The sequence below is a fragment of the Dermacentor albipictus genome, chromosome 1 (genome assembly GCF_038994185.2).
Source record: "Dermacentor albipictus isolate Rhodes 1998 colony chromosome 1, USDA_Dalb.pri_finalv2, whole genome shotgun sequence".
Classification (NCBI taxonomy): domain Eukaryota; kingdom Metazoa; phylum Arthropoda; class Arachnida; order Ixodida; family Ixodidae; genus Dermacentor; species Dermacentor albipictus.
This window is the reverse complement of record NC_091821.1, coordinates 152,763,085-152,783,513: the sequence shown is the minus strand read 5'-3', so window position 1 is coordinate 152,783,513 and position 20,429 is coordinate 152,763,085. Positions and strand designations below refer to the sequence as shown.

Below are 20,429 nucleotides of genomic sequence, written 5' to 3'. Positions count from 1 at the left end.
GAACAACATGCGAGAGAAGTGGTTCTTGCAGGGGGGGGGGGGGGAAAGCTGGCACTATCTTCTGCAACCCTTGCGGGAGCACACGAGACGTTCATTTGAGGAATCGCCAACCGTTTCTGCACAGGGGCGAGTAAAGGCGGGCGTGAGAGAGAAAATCTGGGGGCTTTTACTTCTTGAATATACGATTCTGCCTAGGCACTACGGAGGCTTTTGTCCTACAGAGGCTTTTGTCCCTAGGCGTTCCGGCATTGCGGAGTAGGGTCGAGTTTGTTTATGATCGGACGCTGGCTGCCGGCGCGGTAAAATAGTAGAACCAGCGAGCACAGACGCCCGATTCGGTGACCGCTGTGTTGGACAGACTGTCTCGCACCTGCGGTGCTCATTCTAAGTAAGACTGGTGTTGCAGAAGTTGTGGGGCACGGCAGTGCTGAATTTAGCGTCACAAGTTGGCTGCTCGATGTAAATATAAATATATTCGATCGTGTTTTTTACTAACTGTAATGGTACGCCCACACTAGCGACAAAAACGCCCTCGACACGCCGCACGCGGCAAGCGCCCGGGCGGCAGACGCGTGCGGGCAAGCCCACAGTCGCGTTTTGCGGCACGCGGCAGCGGCCCGTGGAGTCCCGTGTTGTCTCGTTCCATTCGATACTTCTCGTGACACCGCGCTCTCCGTTCTGCCCTTTTCGTCTTCCATCGGAAGTGTGTTTTTTTGCGCCACTGCCGGCCACGCTCAGGCATGTCGGATACGGACGAGGAGCTACTGGTGACTGTGAACACTATAATACTTGTTTGTTCTTTACTTGTGTGACGCCGACGTGCCAGAAAGCGGACGAGAAAGTTTTGGGTGCGGTACAGGGACACTGAGAGCCAGGCGCACACTCTGCTTCCCCGCCTTCACCAATTACTCACCTGTCATGCCAAACTGCTGTCCATAGTGTGCCAGCGGTTGGCGCGCAGCTCCTTGTCCGACGCTCGACTTATCATAGAGGCACGCATATCCGCGAACGGTTTCCAAAAACGTCTCCATTTCGAGGCGAATTCTTCGTCGACGCCTCAGTGGCGGTGTGGTAAGGCTTAACAAACAGCCCCCTTGACTGGAAATGGCCTCTGAGATTTTACGGCGTGCGTGTCACTGTTCAGTCTCAGAGCCCATAGATTATGATTCTTTACTTATGCGACAGGTGGTGCCACAACAGCGCGGCTCGTAAAGCGGCTCACTTCTGATTGGTGGTCGTTTTGCGTCTGCCGCAAAAAATGGGTCTCGCACCCATTCGCGTGTTTGCCGCGCGTTGCTGCCGCTTTTCGGAGATCTTGCCCCGCGCGACAGCACCGCTCGCCGCGCGCGGTGTGTCGCACCCGTTTTTGTCGCTAGTGTGGACGTACCATAACAACGTGCATCATTTCGCATTATTGGCGGCACCTCCAGGACACCAAAGCGGCAACGGGGACACCAACGCTACAACCCGGACTGGTCCGCGAGTTAGGGCTTGGCAAGGCCGAAGCGTGCCAGGAGTGTATAAGATCGGCTGTACGCTATGGAGGACAGCCAATTTTTTTTAGACGAAGGGAGCACCACAAAATCAACTCGTGAGATTATTTTAATCAGCCTATTTTTATGTACACTGCAAGACGAAGGCCTCTCCTTGAAATCTCCGATTACCCGAGTAACACCCTTTATATTTAAATTGTAGGTCTTAAATGCTACACCTTGGTTAAAGGCGCCGGATGCGAAGGCCAAAGCGTGCCAGGGGTGTAGAGATCGACCGTCCGCTATCGCGGACAGCAAATTTTTTATGCGGTCACCCCCTGGCACACTTCGGCCTCCGCGGCCCAAACCCATGGGCTGCCCTACTTCCAGCTTTAATGCCCCCGCTACCCCTTGGGTGCCCCGGAGATCCTGCACCGCCTGCTTTATTATAACCTCTGGTGCTCTCCTGAGACATCCGTTTGCTGGTTACATGTGCCCTCGTCGAGCAGTGCTTGTGAAAATTCCAATCTATCGTCGCGACGAAAAAAGCGACCCGCGACTTATACAACACCAGTCACAACCTTGCGCCTTCAGACACAGCGATCACCAAATGGCGCATCTGTGCGCCCTAGCTCACCGTGTGGGCAGCCAGTGGCAGAACGTAAACGAACTTGATCGCACTCTGCAATGCTGGCATGTCTAAGGGACAAACGCATTAAACACGCGCTAAGAAACCTCCTCTATAGCACCTAGGCAGACTCATATTCAAGGAGCAAAAGCTCCAAGATATTCTCTCACACAACAGCTCTTACTTGCGCCTGCGCACAAACGGGTGGCCATCCCTCAAATGAATGTCTCGTGTGGGAGCATGGCTCAGCACAATCTGCTTGCGGCGCAGTTGGCGCGGTCCATTTGTGTTTCGGAGGGTAGGGCGGCGTAGAGCTATGGGCGCAGCCCATTCGTATTCGGAGAGGTGGAAGGGCAACGGGGGAGAGCCGCATGGAGATGGCTGGAAAATGAGTGCGCGGCGGCTGCTAGAGCCGCGGCCCATCATGCAGCGGCTTGAATTTCTCGTTTTCTTTTCTTTTCACGGATTTCACATTTCACTACCTTTCGGCTCGGACACTCGGCAGCCAGACTTCATCATTATAACCGATAATGTGGCGTCAGGGCATTGTAGTAAACTGGTTATTTCACCATGGAAAACATACAAAAGTCGACGGTGCAGCAGCTTCTTATTGTTATAACCAATATGTTGTTAAAACTGGTATCGTTATAAGTGAGTTCGACTATATTCCGAATTCGAAGCAGGTGCAGGTTGGCGCAGGCCTGGCGCAATACCTGCCATAAACAACATTTCGCGCAGCATGTACCAGGATTTCCTTCACGGCGCAGTTTGGCACAACTGGCACAGTACTTCCATCACTGGCACTGCAGTTTCTGCATTATCTTTGAGGAGGGTCACACGTAATTACAGCTGTCAAGAGGCTGATGTGGCAAGACACAGGGAGCTCCAGAAGGCATTGTGCACATGCGACGCAACGGAAAGGTCTAAAAGTGTTTTTCACGTTGACATTCCTCTCTGCCACGCTTCTGACATGCATATACACGCTCTGAACGAACCCCAGGCGCAGATGAAGACAGCAGCAGCAGCAGTGCAAAAATCGAAGGAAGAGGAAAAAAAGCTTCGCCTTAATAGTGACACAGTCCCAATGACTTGTTTAAGCAACACTGACTCCACCCTTGATGCCTGCGCTGACAAGGACAATGACTTTTGCTAAAAAAAAAATCTGCTGCCATTCGGCTATGATAGCACGGTTGACTTCTGGGCTGCAATTTTGTAGTGATGCATTCCGCTTAATTCTATGTGCAACCCTTAACATCCACCCTTCACGGCCTGCTGATACTATTGATAACACAGGTGGAGCGCTGCTCTTACCACCGACAAAGTAATAAATGGCACCACGTCCTGCAATGTTGCCAGGGGTTGAAGATTCAGTGCATGCATTGACTCGGTGCAAGCGTTGACTCTGTGCATGGTGACAGCACGACAATGGTAGAGATACGGACTGACCAGATCGAAGTGTGTATGTGCACAGCAACGCATTGACAAACTTCAGCATTATTGTTCTAGGATCCCATTCGGGGATACTTTTACTTTTGCAACATTCCGTGTGACTAGCACCAGACACTTCGACGGACGATAGCATTCCTGGCACGGTCCTAAGAATGCCATCGTTCGTTGATGCCGATGTGTGATGCTAATGACGCGAAATCTCGTGAAAGTGGTCATGCAAGAATATGGCACACTTTTTTAGCCACTCATGGAATAATTTCACTTGTATTCTGGTGAATTTGGTTATTTCAGGCTCCCAAGTGTTCAGACCTTTAGGTGGTCCTTGCCGAGCCCGAGTTATCAGCCAGCGTCATGCACGATATGCATGTCTGCAGACCACTGTGGCCAGACATGTATTGTGCAGTCACTAATTTTGGCACACTTCACCACAAAATAGTGTTTCTTTATCAGGATGGCACAGGAAATCTAATTTGGTGCAATTTGGCGCAAGAGTAGAAATACTGGTCCGACAACAAATGTACATCAGAATCGCACTATCGTAAAAACCGAAAGAAGGTCGGTGATAATGCTAGCTGCGAAATTACCAAATTCCCGTCCCATACCACGCGACTGATTAATCCATGATCACATTCGTTGTGTGAATCCAGACCCCCCTTTATCAATATCGCCATACTTCTCTTCCCCCACTTCAGCCAGTGGGGGAAGATACGATAAGGACTAGTCGTGCATTTGCGAATAGAGACACTTTGCAAGGCTTTTAACGTTCTATGCAATTATTTCCGCAGGTTATATGCACATCTTTTTTGTTCTCTTTCTAGGCTGTTGTAATTGGTGGTGTGGGTTCTATGCGAAAAAATATGGTACTGATGAAACACGACACAGCCTATAAAGCAGCTCTGGTTTTGTTTTCCTAATCATTGCTGTCGCACCTCCAGCAGGAGTCTCAGGACAAGACATGGAGCAATTATTGCCAAAAGGAGGCTTTTGTAGCAGCCTCTACCAAGATCTGCCCCCTTGTAGCAGCAGCTCTTTCACTTTCAGCTCAAGATACCAATGAACATGACACGCATTCACCAAAAGAGCACATGACATGCATCAAAATGACCTATAAAAATTCTTAAAAGCTCTCACTAACTTTCCCCTTGCAGGGGTAAATATGCCCTCAGGTTCTGCATTTTTCACAGCACAATATGGCCTACCCTGAGCTTAGAGTCCAAGATCGCTGTTCTTCGACCTCCACGACCCAAGATCGGTGCATCTTGCTTCTTCTTGCCATCCTTTTCCTCCTCTTCATCCTCTTCCTCTTCCTCCTCCTCATCCTGCAAAAAATTATGCTTAGCGCAAACATTACAACCACAAAGCTAAGCTTACCTTGATGAAAATGGCAATGTTCTTCAGCTTCTTCTTGCTGTTTGTCAAGATTGTTGCTGGCTGACCCTAAAGCCAAAAATAACAGAATTCACTTATTCACACTCTGGCAAAAATGAAAATAGGATTAGAAAGGCCCCAAAACATTTCTTAAGGGTGATAAAGATCTGTCCATCACAAGACATTTGCTAAAAACAAAAAAGTTCTACTTTATCCGACACTGCGCAGAACCTATAGTTTGCTCATTGTATTTTGAAAGCAACTAACCTGCTACCATTAGTAGTAAGCACACTGGTGCTATCCCAGAAAGCATTCTACCACAAGATATTTTTATAGGTAACATAATAAAAGCACAAGCATCCAGTACTTGTAAGCAAGAACAAACACCTGCTACAAGCTGGCAGTTAAATATAGCAGCAACTGTCCAACACATGGCCAACAAGCAGTTATAGTAATTTCAACTGTAGCAACAGACACACAGGCACCCCGCTTCGTGCACGGTTCACAACCACCACATGCTAGTGTTAGCCCAAGTACACTGAAGTGAAGGTGTATCTCAAACAACTCATCTATCACTGAGAAGTGTTAATGAAGCCCAGTGCTTTTTCCAGTCGAGGTGGTACTATGCTCTACACAGGGGAGTTGAGGCCCGCTCACGAGTACGTGGGTCAGAGCCTGCACTTTCGTGACAAGAGCAGGCGTGCCATAAGTATACTGAACAATGTACTGCAGCTTGGAAATAATAGACTCCTCAATTTTGCAGTGATTTTTGCTATCCAACGGTACATTCAATTGGCTTCTACCACACTCAGACTGTTTGCAACGATATAAATCCCTCGTATCCTACTTAGCTGCTAGTGTAAGTTTTCAGGTGCGGCATAATTGTGTTCAATATTATGCCACTGCTGGAACTTCATTAACTCTTTCCCTACTGCACACACTCATCATTAGCCTGCTATCGATGGTTTCAAATGCCACTTTCAAGACCTTCCACACCACTCACGGAGACACTGCGTCATTGCATGCAAACTAGATATTTGCTTTCTAAGCAGTTCGCTTTTTTCCCACCAGGTGGTAATTTTTGAACGTGCTCTAAACTCTCGCGATCGTCAAAGTAGAAAGAAAAAATAGTCGCCTTCGAAAGCGCTGCGTGCTTCGTAAGATTGCAGATCTAGTGATGCCACAGCTTCTGTGGCTGATTTTATTGGTGGATTGAGCAGCATGGAGTCTGAGGATGTTGCATTTTTGTCAGACTGATTCTGAGAGTGATGGCGACGCAAATCAGCCCGGGACATCGGCGGCCGCAGCCCAGCATGCCCAACTGTAGGGCTTGCGAATTTTTGTAGCGAAATGCCCATTCAATGAAAAATTGATTTGTTTTGGAGTTAGTGCCTATTATATATGGCACAGCATTTTGTATATCTCGTAATTCTTTTTACATTTTTTTTTCTTAGTAGATACAAGCATGTCTTTAAAAGCTTTGTTCAATTTTATCCCACAATATTGATACATGCATATTGCGTGTTTCTAGTGGACGATACACGCGGGCGCACCGACGAAGATGACAAACGCTCTCTGGCGTTCGAGCTGTGGGCTGAACTGGCCAGCGCTGCATTATCCTTTGCAAGTTCAGTTGAACCCGGATATATCGAATTCGACGGGGATCGGAAAATAGTTCGATATACAGATATAGGCCAAAACAGCACTCGCGATCATAAAAAATTGTGGCTTACCGATTGGAACAGCCGCGAATCACATAGCACGTGCACACAATATGAAAGCGTTTTATTTCATGGGAAAAAAAATCACTAATTTTGGGCTGCTTTTTCTTCTGAGAAACGAAGTTGAAAACCCTAGTCTCAATCTTCTCGAGAGTGCCCAGGTGCGAAAGCCCAGTGCCTTCCATTTTGCCGCAACAGCCCCGAATCAGGCTGAACGCTGACGCCAGTTCAGTGGCTGTGCATGGATGCATTTCTTCGAAAACACAGTTGCCCTCGTCATCGCTGGAATCGCCGTCTTGAACGCCAGCTATTCCGGCCACAATGTCCTCATCAGCGAAGTCGGCTACCGCTTGAACTTCACTGTCAGCGTTAATGAAGTCATCAACAGTAACTTCGGACGGGACGGCGCCGGGAAAATTGGAAAAGTTGCAAAACGCATCCTCCAAGCACTCATCGTCATCTAAAGCTTCCGGACATTCATCTCCGGCCACTTCAAGGCCTGCCTTGCCGAAACAGTTGGCTACTGTGGCCTGCTTAACATCGCCCCAAGCGCCGGTAATCATCTGGATCGCGCCGAGCAGGTCAATCTTGAGATCGGTTTCCATGCGGAGGTTTACGAGGAGCTGTTGAATAAGTCACTTCCGATAGCCTACCCTGAATGTCTTTTCGATACCCTGGTCGAGGGGCTGCAGTCTCGCTGTGGTGTTCGGCGGGAGAAACTTCAGTTCGATGTGCTGCAGCTTGCAAGTTGTTTGATGGACCGAACAGTTGTCTACCAGAAGGCAAACTCGGCGGCCCGACTTGCCCAACTCAGCGTCCCAAGCCTGCAGCCATTCAACAAAAAGTTGACGTGTCATCCAGGCCTTCCTATTACAGCCGTAGTGAACGGGAAGCTGTTTACAGTTCTTGAAGCAGCACGGTGACTTGCTCTTCCCGATCACGAATGGCCGTAGCTTGCACGAGCCGTCCATGTTGGCTGCAAGCAGTACCGACACACGCACTTTGCTCATTTTACCGTCGTGACATGAAGTTCCACGAAAAGCGAGCGTCTTATTCGGCAACATTTGCCAAAAGAGACCACTTTCGTCTGCATTGAAGATTTCTGCAGGCGAAAACTTCGCAGTGATCTGCGAAGTTTTGTGATCTGCCAGTAATTGCAGTGATCTGCCAGTTTGACTAGGTTCTTGAATTGAATGGTCACTATTCGTAAATATGGTTATTTTTTTATAGTTCTTGCACATTTTATGTTTTCAACTATAATGACCATACATACAAATGGGGCAAATGTGCAATAGATTTCATCCGAGCAGCCACTGGTAGACAAACCACAGGAAGTTATACAGAGGAAAACACAAAATGTGGCTAGGAGAGCCAGACTGGTGTGGCTAAACTGCTATCATTTGCACTCACTAAAGAGTCCCGAGTACGTAACTGCTCATTTTATTCATAATGCTCAATCTGTACTTAGTGAAATCTCTACACAGTCGCCGAATGATAATTCGGACATACTTGATTATTCAGACAGTTCCACAGCACCACAGAGGAGGCGCCATGTCGCTGGTACCTCCTCGGAATCAGTACTAGCAAAGCCTAGTCTATCTAGTAGTTGCTGGCTATGCCCAAGCCCGTCACTAAGTCGTAAGGGCTGTATTTGCAATTTGCGTGATTTGTTGTGAGAGTTCCCTTCTGCTCTGATCATATACCGTTTATGGCCTGCTGGTCCCATTGATGATCAGCCAGTCAAGCCAAAGTCGAGCCTGTCTGCCAGCAACGCGCGGAAGACGTCCTTTTGGGGCGCCGCGCGGTGCACCCGGATCTCGAAGACAAGGTGGCGGATTTCGTCCGCGAGCATCGTGCCAGATCTTTGCCAGTGACAGCGGAATTCATCCGCATCAAAGCTATTGAGATCACCCGAGAATCCGGACTGCCCAAGGAACAATTCAAGGGCTCCATTTATTGGGTTCGTACCTTCATACGACGCAAGGGATTTGCACTTCGACGGCGCACATCAATTTGCCAGAAGCTGCCAGAGGTATACAAGCTGGCCCATACATAATCAAGAGGAAGACGCTGCCGAAAGAGGCTTACCCACGGGACGTTGTAATTCGCGTGAATGAAAAGGGCTATATGGACGAGGCCCTCATGCTCAATTGGATAAGACCGTCTGGAATTGGCGACCCGGCGCACTCGTGCGGTGTCCGAGCATGCTCGTCTTGGATGCCTTGCGCGGGCACTTGACCGCAGGTGTAAAGCAGGCACTCCGCGACGGGGGGACGGAACTTGCCGTCATTCCAGGAGGCATGACGTCAATACTTCAGCCACTGGATGTCGTGCTCAACAAGCCCTTTAAAGACCGTGTCTATGAACAATAATATAATCAGTGGATGGCCGGCGACAACCCGACGATCCCAACCGGCCGGCTGCGCAGGCCGCCTCTCGCCACATGGGTGTCGCAGGCTTGGCGCTCGCTGCCAGACGATATGGTGGCGCGGGCATTCAAGAAGTGTTGCATTAGCAACTCCTTGGACGGCACCGAGGATGACATGTTGTGGGACCCAGCCAGTGAAAAGCAGTCGTCTTCGGACGAGAGTTCTGACAGCTCAGACGAATGAGCAGGTGACAAGTCTGGCGGCACTACTAAATAAAACAGTTTTGTGCCTTATAATTTTTATGTTGACTTCTTTGCTTCAATGTAACGGGGTCGACCTATATTCCGCATTATACGGTACATCGTGGCCAATGGCTGCGCGAATGGTGGTGGCTACACTGAACTCAACAGGGCATTCTCTAAATTATAGGGTTTTGCGTGCCAAAACCACTTTCTGATTACGAGGCCCACCGTCCACCGTAGCGGGGGACTCCAGAAATATGGACCACCTGGGCTTTTTTAACGATTACCTAAATATAGGTACACGGGTGTGTTTTCGCATTTTGCCCCCATAGAAATAGGGCCACTGCGGCTGGGATTCGATCCCGCAACCTCGTGCTTAGCAGCCTAACACCATAACCACTAAGCAACCTCGGTGGGTACCGTATTTACACGATTGTAAGTCAACCCCCCATATCGCTTGACAGGGGGGGGGAAAGAGCATACCCGAGGGCGCAATCGATAACGAAAATTTATTATTATGGTCACTGGACTACTCGTCTTCCCTTGTGCTGCCATCGTCATCGTTGCTACGGTCCCACAGCGGGTCGTCGTCCAGCGAAATTTCACATTTGGCAAACGACCACACCACGACATCTTGTGGAACAGCAGCCCACACCGAATGCACCCAACCACACGCAGCCGTCAGGGAGGCTCTTTTGACAGGTCCGGTTGGCGTAATTTCGTGGTCTTCTGCTGCCAGCCACTCGTACTCACGGTGGAGCAGCCATTTAAAACGCGAAGGTCCTGGATTGTTTCGTGACATGTCGCACTTCACTGGCAGGGACTGATCACCCATTTCAGCAACGTACGCCGCAAGCTTGGCCTACAGCTCCGGAAAGCGTCCAGACTTCGGCATGTGGTGAATTTTTCACTTGCCGTCACAGGTTAAAATTTTGCTTCGCTGCAGTCGCCACTCTCGCACCACCCGTTCAGAAACATCGAACTTGCGGCTCGCTGCGCAGTGATTTGTTTCTTCGGCGTAAAGGATGGCAGCCCTCTTGAATGCTGTTGTGAATGAGTGCCGAATGATTAGTGGGCCTGCAGCACTCTTGACGACTGAGGAAGCATAGAAGCAGCACATAGCCGGCAGTCAAGTGGAACGCATCAAACCAATGCCTTTGTCAAACTATAGAGAAAGCTAAGCGCAACAGGGAAAGAGAAACCCGCGAGCGGTGCCTACTCTTCCATGAACTACCGATACTTTCCGCAAGCGCTGCCGTTCTGAGGGTGCCGCCGCAAATGGGAACAGCGGGGCTTCCATCAACTATTGACATCCCCCTATAAGTGTTGCGTGCACTGTAAAACTCTCAAAAATGTTAAAAAACGCTTCCAAAAAGCAAACAAACACGCAGGATAGCGAAAAGCTACAGGTAGGGACATAGAGCAAACATAAAATTGTAACTACGTTGTAGCTCCCGTTGGTCTCGTTTCTCGTTTTTTTGGCAGTGCCATGTTTTGGTTTCGATTGTACGTCGAACCCCCCCCCCCACTTCAGATTTTCAAAATTTTAAAAAAGTGGTCGACTTACAATCGTGTAAATACGGTAACAGCGCATTCTCGATGCAAGCTTGCAACATATCTATGCATTAGAATATATTGTTCAATTACTTGCAAGCAATGGTAGCTAACTTACCTCATTTACCAAGACTGTGTCTCCAATAAAAAGTGCGTATGTCTTGATGCCTTCATCGCCGCTTGCTTTCAATTGAAGACCAGAGAAGCCTATGTTGATGTTGAAGACCATACCTATAACAGAAGACGTGATTACAGCAACCTCAACCACAAATATTCAAATCTTGATTGCTTTAACCTGCTAAAGAAAAGCTACTCAATAGAGCCTACTATATCACGGTGCAATGATGAATGACTGATTCAACTTAGAGCATGTCATCAATATTTCTAATCAGCTTTTGTGAATTGATACGCCTGTGCTTTAGGCTTTTTATATTCTTCTATGCACATAAACACAAAGTATTCAATATTTGTGGCATTCTAAAGTCTTGCAGGGGCTGATATTGTACTTCTAGTGCTTTTCCTACAGACAATAAAAAATTATGTAAAATACGGCCCCTGGTTCACATAATCATGTGCAAATGTAAAGGGGTACCGTATGTGTTCCCATCTGCCACAAACACCCCGAGTCTGCCTAAGCCGCCCACCTGGAAACATAATTACACACTGGTTTTTCAGCCCGATGAGACAATGTACTAGCAGACTTAAAGTCACAGTGCTTGAACAAGTTAGCAATTGTGCGTCGCGACACTGCGTTCCACAACTGGCAATAAAATGCATGGCGTCGAGCACAGTGAGCACAAAGCACTAACCGCTTCCGGTACCCTTGCTTGACGCACTTAATGATGCCGGCATCCTGCCGGTGCAGCCGGCTTGTGCAGTTGGGCGGAAAAAGAACAACCTTTATGTTCCTCAGGCTGAACGTATCAGGTGGGTGGCATGGTGCATTGTTCACGAAAAGCAATATTTTTCTCACCTTAGCACCCATTTTGTTATCCAGCTGCCGCAAAAAATTGCTTAAGAGTGAAGATGTCATCCGCGCCTTTTTGTTCAAGCTGTAGCTGCACGGCAGCGTCTTCAAGTTCTTAAAGCATTGTGGCTTTGCTAACTTCCCAACAACGAGCACAGGCAGCCTCTGGGAACCATCCTCGTTAGCACAGAATAGTGCCGTCACACGCTATTTACTACGCTTGCCACCATAACAGCTGTCACCCTTAAACAGAAGGGTTTGCTCGGGCTGCATATGGTAAAAAATACCGCTCTCATCAGCGTTGAAAACGTCGCAGGGCTTGTATGCAGCAATCATCCCCGGCAGCGACTCCATCCACTCGTTCTTCGTCGAAACGTCCATGGAAGTGCTTTCTCTGCAGGAGCGGCTGTTCACAATCCTGTTTTGTTTTTTAAAGTGATTTACCCACCTGTTTGATACCTGAAAGTCATCGATGCCAGACGCAATGCCACAAGGTCCGCCTTTTCTTTTAAAATGGCGCCGTCAGCGTTGATCGCAGAGCTCAGTGCTTGATGCAGCCACTTGACGAAAACTTTTTCTAACTTCTCATACTGCCCTTTTGCTGTTTTCCGCTCGAGCCCGAACTTGTTGGCATTCTGCAATATCACTGCTTTGTTTGCCAGGATCGTCTTAGGCAAAGATTCAGGTATCTTAAAGTCCCGGGCAATGTTGGCTTTTGTGGCTCCATGCCGCTTTTCCGCTTTCTCGATAATATTCAGCTTATCGCTGAGCGACAGCAGTGTCCGCTTTCGGGACATAGTGCGTCGCGTTGCTCCACACAACTCAAAACCTCCGTTGAACGCCGATCGCTACGATTATGACGAACACATGCGATAAACCTAGGCCTCTCCGCGCTACTTTGTCGGCTATCTGCTGCTGGGAAACTGGAAGGAGAGAAACGCTTCCCAAACGCGACAAGAGGCGACGCCACCGAGAAGAGAAGGAGAAAGTGATTGTGGAGAAGAAAAGGCGCCATTTCAGCACAGCGGGCGTCACGGGCAGCTGCTGCTGAAGGGGGGGGGGGGGGGGGAAGAGGAGAGAATCGCTTCCCCAACGGGACGAGAGGCGACAACACCGCGAAGAGAGGGGAGAAAGTGACTGTGGAGAAGAAAAGGCGATATTTCAGCAGTGAGCATTGCGGGCGGCTGCTAGTGGGGGAGAGAGAAATGAACAGTGAGACGAGACAGGGAAGAAAGCTGCGCCGGAGCGAACTGGTTGAACGGTGTGAAGCGCTCCGCATGCAGAGAGACGGAGCGAGGAAAGAGACCCGCGGCACTTTTCTTTCGTCCGCCGTTCCACATCGCGCCTCGCGAGGGTCATCGTATAACGCGGGTCAGGCGTGAAATTACGTCAGATAACCGGGGTTTTTAATGCATTGCTTCTATGGGGGACTTCGCCGGGACTGCGCTAATCCATCGTAAAACCCGGGTCGTCGCAAAACCGGGGGACGTATAAACGGGGTTCCCCTGTACATAGTAGTTGGCAATATAAGAATTACCTCAATTGTCAACGCGGTGCAGATCACGCACGAGATGAATAACCTTAATCGGAAAATGTCCTTTAACGTCGTTCGACAATTACCTGTTCTCCGCATTTCATGCACAGCGAGACTGTTCCAGAGGAAAGGGGAAGCACATTGTTTTTCGATGCACACGTGGCATCCCCGCAGGTTGCACACAAGATGACTATCTCTATGGTGAGACCACAGTCACGTTCGCCTTTGCTCACTGCCGCACCGCAACTTGCACTTTACACAAGAGAGCAGAGCATTTACAGAATTGTGGCTTACGATAACGAAGCGTGTCCTCCATCGCATCCAAGCCAGCCGCAGCTCCATCAGCGTGAGCGAGAAAATCCATTTTCGCTTGGTAGCCGGCTTTGAAGCAAAGTCTTGCAGTTTTTTTAAGTCTTGTTTCATTTCTCCAAATCGTTCGGCTGCAGTAGTTCTGCTGCAATGCCACATCAACACCGGCCGCTGCCAGAACCGCTTTAATTTGTAAGCCTATTCCGCAGTCATGGACGGTGGTTCGGCCGCACTGTTAGGAATGGCCGGCCGGGGTGGCAACATGCCAGCTACCGTAAAAACCAGAATATAGGTCGAACTTTTTTTCAAAAAACCATCGCGAAAAGTCGACCCTCGACTTAATACCGGACATTGGCGGAAAAACTACGGAAGTCTTGCAACAATGGGCGGATGAAGTAAACAGCCGCCATCGCCATCATCAGCAGCGCGGCGTTGGTTCTTTATTCTATGGAGTGGCGACATTATGGCACCGGCATTTTGCGTTTCCACTGTCGCAAAGTTGTATTAATTAAAGGCTGCATTTTCATTTTGTTTCAAAATGAGCGGAAGCCGACGTAAATTCACCGTCGCCTTCAAGAAAGAGGCGATTGAGTACGCGGAAGCCCACGGCAACCTGGCGGCACAGCGCGAACTTGGAGTATCCGAAAATAGCATTCGGTAGTGGCGGAGGCAAAAGCAACGTATTACAACTTGCAGCAACCAAAAGAAAACGTCATTTCGTGGCCGGATCGCAGCAGACTGCAGAACCAGAAGGCAAGGTTGCGGAGTCCGTCCGAGAGCTGCGTGTTGTCGAATGCATTCGTTTGAAAGCGGTAGAGATCGCACGTGCCAATGGACTGGACAGCGAGAAGCACTCATCATCCGACTCTGATCAAAGGTGTTGCTCCGATTCGGAGTAGCGCTTGCGGACTTCAGGCCCTTCTGTGTACTGTACACCCGACGAATTTTTAACAGTATCGCGCAACCATCAACCCGCGTGTTTGTCAGCACCTTATCATCATGGCAAGGAGCGGTGAAATAGCGAAAGTAAGGGCATGCGTACACATGCGCATATCTCGTTTGTTTCACTGCTCAGCGCCGTTAGTCTTTAGCGCGATACCGCTAAAAACTTTGCCAGGTGTACATGCGAGCAGCATTTCAATAAATACTGTCACCATTGTGCAACCCGGTGAGTCGCATTTGTTTCTAGGTAAGGGTGTAATGTTTTTCGGTAGTTTTGCCATTGAAAAATATTTTTTTCATTTTTAGAATTCGTTAGGGGATCGACCAATATTCCGGTCCGACCTATACTCCGGTTTTTACGGTATTTCAGCCCGCTGCACGTGCTTCGACCGACCCGCGGTGGCGGCGCCCTTCAGAGAATGAGCGAGGACAACAACGCTAACCGACCATGCGCCGCGTTTGGAGGATCGGTGACGACAGCAGGGCTGGCGAGAAGAGAGAAAATTAACGAGAAGAGCGGCACTTTCAAACAAGACTAAGACGGCTACAATCGGAAACTTATAATTTGTCGGTGCAGTGTTTGTTGTCCCTTGCAGTCCTTGTTCTACTGCGCGTCATGAAAAACGGCCATTTTTTTCGTGTCTATCAGTAAAAATACAGCTCACCAACATGATATAAAATGCCATTACATCCAAAATATTGGTCCAAGAGGGGTGAAAATATCAGAGATAATGCATCACACTGTAGAATCCAGGGTGTCTATCAAGTTGACATTTCCCAATTCCCTGAGTTTTCCAGGTTTTCCCTGAGTGCCTTTGCAATATTCCCCCAGTGATTTAAAACATTGTTTTGTCAAGATGGGCTCCCTACATCATGTCGTCTAATGGTGCCACTCTCTAGTAAGCCTGTTAAAAAATAAAAAAAACAACTTAATCCAGTTTGAATAGTAAGGGGTAGTGTTTATCTTATTCATCTTATCTATTCATCCACAGGGAATAAAGGATTTTTTAAATAAATAGTTAAACCCATTGCAAATGGAGTCGAACATTCTCAAATATGAGCTATTCCTATCAACTGATAGCAAGCTAATTGGTATGAGGCCCGAACTTTATCACTAAATTATGTGGTTTTACGTGCCAAAACCACTTTCGGATTATGAGGCACGCTGTAGTGGAAGACTCCGAACCACCTGGGGTTCTTTAACGTGCACCTAAATCTAAGTATACGGGTGTTTTCGCATTTCGCCCCCATCAAAATGTGGCCGCCGTGGCTGGGATTCGATCCCGCGAACTCCCGAGCTTTATCACAAGTGAAATTCTCTCTCAAAAGCGGGTAAGTCAACCTCAACTGTCCTGACATACTCTCAGCCCACGCAGAACACCTTAGTGTTGCGTTTCACTGTTTTAAGAGTTTTTTTCTTTTTTGCTTGGATAAGAGACACTTGCACTTCAGCGTCAGCCAACACTTTTAGAGTGCAAGCTCCTTCAAGAAAGCAGCGGCATGCTTCCTTTCCCGTTCATTTCTCAATGCATAGGTCCTTTGTCTTCTTGTTCTCCTTCAGCTGCGCGTTCACCACACATACTATTTGAAGCATGCTCTTGGACAGTTGTACAGTCAGCGTACAATTTTTCGGACTCCCTAGGGGAATGAATGCATGTTTTCTACAGCCCTTAAGGGCTCAAATCCCCACAAGCACGCCCGAAAAAGCTTTGAAGGCCTGCCAGTACACTTATTAGGCATATTGGAGCTCATACTGTGACAGGAGATGGCGGGTGAATGTGTGTATGGTTAAGTTAAGGAATACATATAGTGTCCCATAACAGTTGCCTCTTCCCACACTTGCTATGCTTCACAGCCTAACATTGCTGTAATGAGGTGAAGCTGACCTTCGGGAACCAGCATTATGCAACGCGCTGTGCTTTGCGAACTTCGAAGCCAATCGCGATGACCACAAAGGCAGTGTCAGTGCCATTACTGACAGCGGCGAATTCTTTCAATGAAAAACATGGCACAGAACAGCAAGAAGGTTAATACCGAACCTCAAAGCAGCTAGGCCTAGCATTACCACGGTGGTCACGGCTACCAGTGGATCTGCGTGCGAGTGTGCCAGTTCGAGGCAGTGGGGTTATCAAAATGGCGGCGGCTGTGGCTTTTATTAATGCCGTTTCGGACTTGCGATCACGGCAAAAAGTCCGGAAAATCTAGAGAAGGGTTCTTGCATCCTAAATTTCAGACGTTCTTATACATTGACCCTACGGGTTATGTAGTTGGGCCATGAAGCCGTCCGAATTATCTGCCGTCCGGAAAGTCACTGGTTGACTGTACTCTGGCAACTCCTCCAGCCCACAACACAGTGTCAAAGTCCATTCGTTACGATTCCTCTGTTACTCGAGCCAGCATTACCGCGACTTTCGTTCTCTTTCAATTAAATTACAGCTAATTTTCCCCGATAGAACCACAAATTCCCCGAGTTTTTCCAGACTACTCAATATCCCTGAGAATTCCAGGTTTCCCCGGTTGGCAGACACCGTGGAATCCCCAAAAAATAATTTTTCCGCAATTTTTCTGTCTCCAAGACGGTATTCCAACAGATTTTGAGCACTCGTATACCTAGGTGTACTGGCTGGCCTTCACAGCTATTTTGGACGTGCCTATGGTGATTTGTGCCTTTGCTGGCAGTAAACAGCATGCATTCATTTTTTTCTAAGTGCCCAGCTTTCTTGAATATTTCCACGGCTACTAGAGCGTCAGAAAAATCTGACACTGATCGTATGTTACTTTACTGCAAGTCTTCATATGAGGACACATTATATTAATCCATAATATTGGTATTAAAAACCTGACAATTTTTTTGTCTGTTTCAGGGCGTAGACATTCGTAAGTAATAATAATAAAAAAAATTCTAACACTGCAACATAATGATCTGATTTCGACTATAATCAGCACTGCCGAGAAAAGTGCTGGGGATTCCCTTTAGGTAAATATGTAATATTCTTATGTTTAGTGTCTACATACGTGAGCTTATGAATTATTATAAGGAACTAAACAACAAACCTTTACGAGCAACTGCCGTGGTCTTCGACTGAATCACCAGGGAGCTCTCGCGAAACTCGATTCCAGTTGCAAACCTTTTGTAAGAGAAGACAAATGCAATGAAAGAACAAAGTGAAGAGAGCAGATAATTAACCAAAACAAACAGCAGTTCTACACTCAACAACAGTAGAACTTAATAGAAGGATCATTCATGAACAGAAAAGATAGGCACACACATTCAAAGGAGTGCTGTAATGTCACACACTGCATGCCGTGTGCCTTTCTTACAAGCAGTGCACCCACATGTGCCCAGAAATGTGCCGATTATGCTTGGTAACAAGTTTTCGGGGGTTCCGAAGGCAACTTGAAAATTTTCTTAGACGCGACACCTACATCCAATTCTACCATGAGCATGACCAGGCTCAAAACTATCAAGATGCAAGCAAAGGAGTTCATCTGAACACATCTAAGGATGGATGAATAGTACATGTTAAACCGAATTCAAATAAATCTCAATTACTTTATTCAAATAGTTCAAATACAGTAGCCGACCGATTTTCCGGACTCCAAAAATTCGGACATGCCCGATTATTCGGTCAGCTTCGCGGCACCGCCATTCTCCCCATAGACCATAATGTATAACAACTGCCGAAAGTTCAGACACCTTGCAACCTCTCGTCTGATTTTTCGGACACTCCTTGAGCCAACTCGGTCGAGAGCACCATGCACTGATTCTGACCGGTGCATGGTTCGACTTGCTGAATGCCATTTTTGTTTTGAACGGAGCTTCCTTGCTGCCCCACGAAGTGGCGCTACTGGAAATCCCCGCTCATCATCATCGTTTCTGCCTGGTTCGATAGAGTGGCTCTGCAGTCGTTCCGGTTTCAGCTTAGTAAGTAAGCCATGTCAAGACAATCCAGCAGCTGATTTGTTTCTTCGCGCACGACGCTGCGAGCAGGCCACGTTTTTTTCGTTTGTGTTACTGGTGTCGGCGCGGCGGTGTGTGCTTTGTGTGCTGCGTCGAGGTTTCGGTGATCCAACGCGGCATACGGAAACATCGCGTCAAGTCTCTAATGGCGCCGACAGTGCCCGCGCAGACTGCGCTGGGGAATGCGGCAAGCGGGTGCCGGGAGGCCTAAGATTTATCGCCTTCCGATGTGCTCCCTACTGATGCGGAAAATATTCTGCCGAGACCTGCACAGTGATTGCATTGCGACTGCGGACACTGTCTCATTTGACAGTTTCACAGGTGCTGACACTGCTGTACTGACGTGCGCAGAACTCAACGACGGCAACATCATTCGTCAGGTTTCTGCTGCACCATCGGACGATGACTCTTGAGTCTGAAGATGACGCACCATGTGCTATGCTGCCATCGCATACGGAGCGTGTACAAGCAGTGAGTGTGCTTTCAGCCGCCTATAGTGACCGTAAGACCCTCTCCGAGATTCAGGCTTATCTGACTGCGCGTAAACAGAACCAGGTGCAACGCCGCATTCCCGATTTCTTCAAGCCTACTGCCGAGCCTTCGAATAAATGCATGGAAATAAAGGATTTCTTTTTTTCTTTTTTCTTAATTTGCTTTTTCGGACACCTGTTTATTCAGACATTTCCGCAGTCCCTGTGAGGTCCGAATAAACGGTCGGCGACTGTAGTAGTACTTAGCATATCACTTATTTTTGGTGAAGAAATGCAGCCACATATGCTATAATTAGGTAATAAAGAGAAAATCAGACATCCACCCGTTCGTAACAATTGCTACAAAGGAGCAGGAAGACAAAAAGGTGCAGTTTCGCATGAAAGACAGAGCATTGATAGAAACACTGAGGCCCTGCTAAGCAACAGAGGCAAGAGGACCAATTTCCTGAAAGGACTCCCTAGTGTACTAAGGATTTCTGAAACTATATGTACTCCTCCAGTCCCTCAGGCCATTGTAAGCAGAATAAAAGTGACGAGGGAAAGCACATTTCACAAATTTATGAGAACATTTCACCTTGTTGAAATCCTCAGGTCTGAACAATATTCTGCCCACCTCCCCACCCCCATACTTTTCAGTGTTTTGATTGAGCCAGAGCGACCAGCTTTTCGAAACCAAGTGAGTAGCAGTCGTGGCCTCTTTCTTTAGACATTGCACAACCTGGTAATCACTCATTTCTTTAGCATGTAAAATTTTTCAAAATTGAAACTGGCTTAGCAGGTTTTTAAAAAGAATGTGTCAGCCTAATGGTACACAGTGCAGTTTATTGAATGTGGGTGACTGGAACACATCGAACAATGTGTTTCTCGGAATGCAGGTGCTCAAAACTGCCACCTTTGATGCTGTGCTCAGATTTAACGAAGGCTGCATGACCCGAGTTAATGTCCTGAAGGCATTTTGCATGTCGCCAGGGCACAACATTGTGACGTGGTTGGGTGAGATGACCGTCAGACTTTTTGCCCAAAGAAAGGCAGAACACACAAAACAAGCCAGCAAAACAAGACAAAGAAGCAAAAGCTGAATCTGATGATGACTATATGGCTGGTGGCTATTAGGCAAATTGTTTGTTTCATCCTGTATTTGATTAAAAAAAAATGGTCTACATTTTTTTTTGTGTATGATCTTCAACATCCTGATACTTTTTTTTTTACATTTTCCCATTATTATAAAAACTTGAAATGACAGAAGGCCGATTTTTAGCCAGCATAAATTAGAGAGCAATGAACAGCTGCTGAACTACTATGGTACAAGTATACTAATAGTCAATTTTTCTTGAACTGTTTTCTTCAGAAAACACCCGCTGTGTTCGCAAAAAAATTGCAAAAGCTTTAATATTTGAAAAATTATCTTAGTTCTAGTTCTAT

General features: G+C 47.6%; 1 protein-coding gene across 1 annotated transcript in view; it reads right to left on the bottom strand.

Moving 5' to 3' along the window:
* Positions 1-20,429, bottom strand: part of dre4 (SPT16 homolog, facilitates chromatin remodeling subunit dre4) — a 126,208-nt gene that overhangs the window by 59,844 nt on the left and 45,935 nt on the right. Inside the window, exons 9-12 of the mRNA XM_065433308.1 lie at positions 17,610-17,683; positions 10,922-11,034; positions 4,921-4,986; positions 4,749-4,868 (exon numbers count right to left, since the gene is read on the bottom strand). Coding sequence (XP_065289380.1) covers positions 4,749-4,868; positions 4,921-4,986; positions 10,922-11,034; positions 17,610-17,683 — 373 coding nt within the window. The remainder of the gene's footprint in view (positions 1-4,748; positions 4,869-4,920; positions 4,987-10,921; positions 11,035-17,609; positions 17,684-20,429) is intronic.